Source organism: Camelina sativa, chromosome 8 (assembly GCF_030686135.1).
Source record: "Camelina sativa cultivar CO46 ecotype springtype chromosome 8, ASM3068613v1".
Lineage (NCBI taxonomy): Eukaryota > Viridiplantae > Streptophyta > Magnoliopsida > Brassicales > Brassicaceae > Camelina > Camelina sativa.
The window spans coordinates 611,734-619,080 of NC_141887.1; the positions used below are offsets into that span (position 1 = coordinate 611,734).

The 7,347-nt window shown below is 36.2% G+C and overlaps 1 protein-coding gene, 1 long non-coding RNA gene and 1 pseudogene across 3 annotated transcripts; 1 reads left to right on the plus strand and 2 right to left on the minus strand.

Moving 5' to 3' along the window:
- Window positions 1-1,548: 1,548 nt before the first annotated feature.
- LOC147939561 (uncharacterized) lies at window positions 1,549-2,202 on the minus strand. Its single transcript, XR_015563279.1, has 2 exons — window positions 1,948-2,202; window positions 1,549-1,828 (listed from the first exon to the last, which is right to left on the minus strand). It is a non-coding gene; the product is annotated as an uncharacterized LOC147939561 (long non-coding RNA).
- A 628-nt stretch (window positions 2,203-2,830) lies between these two features.
- Window positions 2,831-4,053, plus strand: LOC104705363 (zinc finger protein 3 pseudogene; annotated as a pseudogene). Its single transcript, XR_015563278.1, has one exon. The product of XR_015563278.1 is annotated as a zinc finger protein 3 pseudogene (transcript).
- A 1,633-nt stretch (window positions 4,054-5,686) lies between these two features.
- LOC104705364 (histone H3.3) lies at window positions 5,687-6,964 on the minus strand. Its single transcript, XM_010421349.3, has 3 exons — window positions 6,643-6,964; window positions 6,185-6,352; window positions 5,687-6,058 (listed from the first exon to the last, which is right to left on the minus strand). The coding sequence occupies exons 1-3, from the start codon at window positions 6,712-6,714 to the stop codon at window positions 5,888-5,890; spliced, it is 411 nt and encodes a 136-aa protein (XP_010419651.1). The 5' UTR covers window positions 6,715-6,964; the 3' UTR covers window positions 5,687-5,887.
- Window positions 6,965-7,347: the final 383 nt, after the last annotated feature.

Sequence of the window (7,347 nt, forward strand, 5' to 3'; positions counted from 1 at the left end):
GCTTGAGACCAGCAAAATAAACCCTAATTATAACGATTAGTTATGAACTTATGATATGCTTGTGGATCCAAAAAGAAGCTGTCAAGCACCCAACGTTATTTTTTATTAGTTTCTTTTGTGTGTTGATGTCTACTTGATTGCCGAAAAAATCGCAAGTAAGTATGATTAGGGATATATGTATAATATTATTCTTCAAAAGAAAAAACGAAGAGTAAGGTTAATAAGGTGCATTTTGGAGTTACCAAAAACAAAAAAAAAGGTGCATTTTGGAATATACTTTTTTTTTCTGCCTAATTTTGGACGAGACAAAGCAAATCTAATTGAAAAGATTCAGTTGATTTGTGATTACTGATTAGTGATAACACAAAACAGTGTTATATTTGTAATCATCCATGTGGGGGTGTTTCTCTTGCACCACTTGTCTTCACTTACCCTTTCTCATCATGCTTCTTTGTTTTTTTAAACTATTTTATAAGTAGGAAAGATCTCCTTAGTAATTCATGTGATACATATACAGTGTAAGTTATTATAAAGTTCATTCAAGTGTGCATAAAGATTACTAATACTATTACTTAATAAAATATTTCATGAAAGAACTAATAAATAGACTAGGGTGCAAATCATCAAACACTTCAGATTATTCGAAATCACATGAAAAAAATATGTTTAAGTTCCAAAATTTTGTAGGCTTTCATCAGAACTCAAAACATGTCGTGATCAAAGATTTTGATCTTGTACTTCATTGGAGTGGTACGACTTAGTTCCTCATTACGGATACCAAAAACTACAATTTGATTCACCGAATCAGCTTCCCAGTTTCTTTAATTGTAGATCGTATGTAACATTGGACCCACGAATTATATTATAAGGTCGCATTCGACAAAATACTCAACATACTTAAACTACTTGTCCTAACAAATTATAGATCTTTGGATTTTACTTGCATATTTTTTCTTTTAACTTCGGCTTCCACTACGTATTAAAATATGCTAAAGTTTAGAGAAATATAAAAGATTCGTAACCTGAGGCCCAGCACAGATGAGACGCTTTGTCGTATCACTTTGTTTTCCCACCCAAACCTGAACAACAAATTTATTGGTACTTCGAATTTTTCATAAAGCCATAAACAATTCATTTTATGATTATATTCACACACGAACAAGCATCAAACTATACAACTCGCTCTTGTCGCATTCGCATCTAAAGATTGTGGACTCATATAAACAGAGTAAGAAATTACCGCATTCAAATTTGATAATTAGGACCAAATGTGTTGCCTCAAGAAGTTAGAGTTTTTTTGTACTTTATATGTAGTTGCCTTTTAAAGAAAGAAAGACTTCTACTCAACTCTCAAGTGGATTAGAATAGCTGAGGTGGCTCTCTATAAACTAAAGTGTTTATTTGTGAAATAAGGGTGATACTATTCCTAATCATGTCCCTTAATTCATATATTTAATAATATTTAAGTTGAAAGCAAACTATAGTGAAAAGGATCCGAACATAATTCATTACAATAGATCATATATAATGATGAAACGTATTCAGATATGATTGTCTATGATTAGCAGAAACAAACTTAAGTAATCCTGGTTTAACTCAAAAGATGTTACATGTTGCCAAGGTCTTCTAGAGACTCTATTGTGTGTATAAGAAAAAATTCAGGAAGGATCATATAAAAAGTGGCAATCACTGTTTAGTACAATGTGTCTTAAGAGAGTTTAGTACAGTGTGTATTCGAAAACCTATCACCATAAAATCCGGGTGCCTCCCAAACTGTTGAGGATTCCAATGGATGTAAAGAGGGAGGGGAGTGAATATGAAGCAAAGTCTAAAAGCAAGAAGTGAAAAGAGGACAAAAGCGAGTTAAACAGTAGAAAGCTAAAAGGAAACAGACATGGCCACTATCCTCTCGAAGTTTCAAAAAGTACACAGAAACATCAAACATACCTGAATAATCCACTAGGTCCACTCTCTCCTTCTCTCTGTGTCTCTCTCTCTTGTCATTGAGCATCCTTTTCATTTCATTGTCACTTGTTGTCATCTTCATCTACTCCGTGAATATTACAACAAGTTGTCGTTTCATCATACAAATAAAACCGGTCCCAGTTTCAGAAGATCGTTTTGAACTGCCTAGCTTTCCTTTGTCTTGTTCCCCCACAACTCCTTTTTTTTTTCCTTCATACAAAAGTTAAAAGTCTCCATGAGTTTAAAACTAGTGAATACTACTATACATATCCAATTGCGGATTTGAAGGGATGGTTTTGTAATTTCCTTACACATATATCCGCGGTTGCATACATAGACCATACCATACGAAGACGAGTTGGGGCCTATAGGAATCTGTCCACAGAAAAACAAAGCATCCATCAATCAGAGCCGGACTTAGCAAATATCAAGCATAGTAGTTCTAAACAAGAAGTTCTTGAACTCACCAGGACTAAAATTTGGTTTAAAAGGCTTTTTGAATTAGGGCGATTATAGATGTCATTGGCATACATATGATGATATGTATACTCGTTGTTGAAGAACTTTTAAGCAGATAGAGGCACAAGACTGAGAGGACCAAAAATAAGAAGTTAATGCGTGACAGAGAATAGGGATTGGTTTATTGAAGGAGAAAGCAGCCAAAAAAAAAGTTTGATGTGAAGTGAAAGTTGCTCCTACAAAGGGATAAACACAGGTTTTAATTGGTGGAGTTCCAATCAGCTTCAAGTGTTCTGTTGTGTGTGGTGTGTCAGCAAACTAGACCTACCCATATCTCTCTCTCTTTCTCTCTCATCTTCTTACTACTTTTTTCCACTTATTACCAAACCCAAAAGCATTTGTAGCGAGTCTATTCTTTCCTTATATAGCATCAAACCTCTGCTCCCACTTCTGAGAAAAATCTAGGCTTTTAATCATTTTTTTCATATGCAATTCCAGATATATAGCTATTGATCTGAGAGTTGAGAGCGAAAGAGACAATTTAAGGGAACAAAACCATCATCACCTGGAAAATTATATTCCCTCTTTGCCCCTCATGGATTCTTCCAGCGGAAAGCCAAGACCATCTGATTCTTCATGCATCGTTTCTGCATCCACCACTCTTCCATTTCCAACAAAGCTGAGCCTAGAAAATTACAACATAGAGGCAGAATCAGCACAAGCAGAAGAGAATTATGATCAAAAAGCAGGAGAGAAAGGTATAAGGCTTGACCTTAAGCTAGCAGGATATGATTCTAGTCAACCAGAGCTCAATCAAGAACTCAATCTCCTCAACTGCTTAGAGGCAAGTGTAGTCACTCCGAGTTTTAACGGGTCAAGTTCCACTGAACAGAAGCTCTTCTCATGCAACTACTGTCAAAGAACATTCTACAGTTCACAGGCGCTTGGTGGTCACCAAAATGCACACAAAAGAGAGAGGACTTTGGCAAAGCGAGGGCAACGGATGGCATCTGCCGCAGCTTTCGGGCATCCATATGGTTTTTCTCCGTTCCCCTTCCATGGACAGTACAGCAACAGATCCTTGGCTATTCAGGCGCACTCAATGAGTCCCAAACCAAGTTCATATAACGTTTTTGGTGGTGAGTATGGTCAGATCAACTGGTCAAGGATACCACTCGTTCAGCAACCAGCCATAGGTAAACTACCTTCAACAGAGAATCAATATACTCATCATCAGATGATGATTGCTCCACCGTTGACTTCCACATGTGAAAACATCAGTAGGTTCGATGTAGGAAGGATTCCAGTAGAGTTTCCAACTCCCGAACTATGGCGGAGAGGTGGAGAATTGTTGAAGCCTGCTGAAGAAGAGCAGCAAAAGAACCTTGACTTGTCCCTTAAGCTCTGAGAATCTTTTCTTTTCTTTTTTATTTGGGTTTTGCTCTGAAATTGTTTTTCTCGAGCCAAGCCTCTCTGCTCGAGTTTCCTTTTGTGCTGGTTTTTTTTTTTTTTTTGTCATTGATACCTTCACCAGTATTATCCAAGGGTTAGTACTCTTGTGAGTATATTTTTTCTACTATAGTTCAATGATGTACATCTTTCCACATTTCTACAAGTACGAGTTGTAAACTAGACATCTACGGATTCTTATAGACACCCAACCACCATAAAGGATTTGGTGAAGTTCCTAGAAACGAAGAGAAACTTTTTTAGGTTATAGAAGAAAGAGATTATATTGAGATCCATGAGAAGATTTGTTGTCAAGCAAACCGGAAAAAGATATATATATAAAGTCACAGTTGGGATACCTAAAAGTAAGAAAAAAACATTCTTTTATTGAAAAGTGGTTAACAAGACACAGAAAGAAAACAAAACAAATACTTATAAAATAAGAACTTGTTAATTTGTGATGATGACAAGAAGCAAAGAGTCCAGAAGAACAAACATAATTAACACCTCAGATGATCCTAATAATGCAGCTAAATAACAAATCATGAAATAATCAAGAGGATCCAATGAAATCTTTGTGAGACCCTAAAATTTGTGAACACTAGACAAAGAGTACTGACTAGTCTTTGGCCTATAGGATGAATCTTCATGCACTATCTACACAAAACATAAAGAGAAAGTACAAAAGAACCATGTGCGTATGAATGATACACAAAAGGTGGGACAAGAGTCAAAACTATGAGACTAAAACACAAAATCTTAAAAAGGACTTGATATAACACTCTAATGGACTGAAGCAAACTCTAAGTACACTTTCTTGCCCCAGTAAACATTTAAGGCACAGAACAGATCATCATGTTTGCTTTCAGATACAAAATTGGCCACAACATTAAAAGGAATCAAAAACACCTTAATGAATAAAAACAAAGAAGAAACACCAACAAAGCAGACAATAACACATGTGGAATATAAAAAAAAATCTAATGGACCAAACCTCATTGATTAAACTCTTTGGGGGTCCATTTTCATCTTCTTGTATACCACAAATCTGAACCCAAACAATACTCTTCAAATCTCAGTCACACACTTTCCTGAAAACACATAAGCAGAAATAAGCTGTGAGACACACAAATCTTGATGGATCATTTATGAGGTTGCCTGCTACTAAAATTCCATCCACACTCTAGAGATTCATTGAATCAGTATAGTTGAAAACGAATCCGTTAAGATGCAATGTACCGCATGCCTTCCTCAACACAATGCAATGTGCATATGATTAAGCGAAAAGAGACGGGTCAAATCCTTAGGTAAACGTTAGACACGGAGATATACCGGAGTTTCGCCGGAGACGACACGAAGACTCGTAGCTTCCGAGGGCCGATTCTGTGAATGAGAGACTGAGAAGGTAATTAATAATCTCAGATAGTTTTGAGGCCCCAATAAGTGGCCCATGATAGTTAATTTTTAAAATAAGTTTAGCCCATATTTCTATGATATGGTATGAAAACATCAAAACGAGAAGGCTTTTTGTTTTTTTCCCGCTACAAAAAGGCCTGGTGTCTGTTATGGATTTTCATACTATTAACCATAAGTAACAAACACACAAAAACGAATATGATTTTGATAATCTTCTTTCAAATTTCATCTAGTAAGAACATCTTTAGATATTTTCCAAAATATAAAATAATAAATTTTATCCTATCAAAATTGATAATTAAACGTTGTAATAATTAAACCGAGTTAAGAACAAAAACACAAAACCAGCAACTTCATGAACGAATTTTAACAAATCAAATCAATAAGAATCGAGAGATAAAAAAGGAAAAGACTTTTATCATTGTTATGATGAATAAAGGGAAGCTGTTCAACGATCAACACCATGTAATTACTTAGTAATGGAAATTAAAGAAAGCAAAAAGTAAAAAAAAAAAAAAAAAAAAAAAAAAAGAATCCAAACATTATCCTAAAACATCATCCATCATTCGTAATCTCAAAAAAAGAAAACTGAAGAAACTTAAGCACGCTCCCCACGAATTCTCCTAGCCAGTTGAATGTCCTTGGGCATGATTGTCACCCTTTTAGCGTGAATTGCGCAGAGATTGGTATCTTCGAACAAACCAACAAGGTACGCCTCAGCCGCCTCCTGAAGAGCTAACACAGCGTGACTCTGGAACCTCAGATCCGTCTGCAAAAAAATTATAAACCTAATTAGCCAAAAACCCTAATTCCACAAGAAACCAACTAATTGAATGATTCGACCAAATTCCGCAGCTAATCTAAAAACTAATGAGAAATCAAAAGAGAATAATACCTTGAAGTCCTGAGCAATCTCACGAACAAGACGCTGGAAGGGAAGCTTGCGGATCAACAATTCAGTACTCTTCTGGTACTTACGAATCTCACGAAGAGCCACGGTTCCTGGACGGTAACGGTGAGGCTTCTTGACTCCTCCGGTGGTTGGCGCTGATTTCCTCGCCGCCTGTATTTACCAAAAAAAAAAATTTCCCCAAAACTAGTAAACCCTAGATCCCCTTTTCAACCAATTTCGTTACCATAACCTCAAGACTCAATTCCAGATCAGAAAACCTTAAAATAACATCGTTTTCACTAGAAAGAAAGATTCATAAGCTCAAAGATTCAAATCGATTCAGAAAACGCAAGATTCAAACCCCCAATTCGACAAAACCAAACCCTAGATACAATTTAACCGTACAGAATTGAAAGGATTGAAGAAGAAGAAGAAGAAGAAGTAGAGGAAGAAGAACAAACCTTGGTGGCAAGCTGTTTCCTGGGAGCTTTACCTCCGGTGGATTTCCTAGCGGTTTGCTTAGTACGAGCCATCGTTCTCTTGAAGATGCGTAAAAAAAAAAAGCCCTTAAGAGAGAGGATTTGCTAATGAATCAAAAGAAAGCGAGTTTTTGTTTTTTGTTTGCTTTGTGTGTGGGGAATAGTAAAAAGGTTTATTATGAAAGTATATATAGGTGAATGGTTAGTCGGTTAATCTTAGTAAGATACATAATGACATTAACCCTCAAGTTTTCGACGGTCAAGATTACGTCGATGAGAGAGAAATCCGACGTTGGCGATCCGCGTCTTTCTTTCTGATTGGTTCAATTCTTATGCGGATCGATGACGTGGATATTTGTGTTTCTTTTCTACGTTTGAAGTACGTAATGACGCGATTTGATCAGCTTGTTTGGTAATTACCGGATGATGGGCCGATTCGTATCTCTTGGTATAAGTTTAGCGTTGGGTTCAGGCCCACTTAATGTTATTTATCGATCCGAACCAAATTTGATCCAACCGTTCCTAACCGATATCCGGAAATTTGATTGGATTTTTAATTGTACCGATATCCACTCTTATATCTACGGTATAAGTGGAAAACGTCAAGTTTGACAAAAGGAAATACATAATCTCTCAACTTTATCGTCTTGTCTAAGTTATGAAGAACAAGAACCCTTAAAAAGGTGT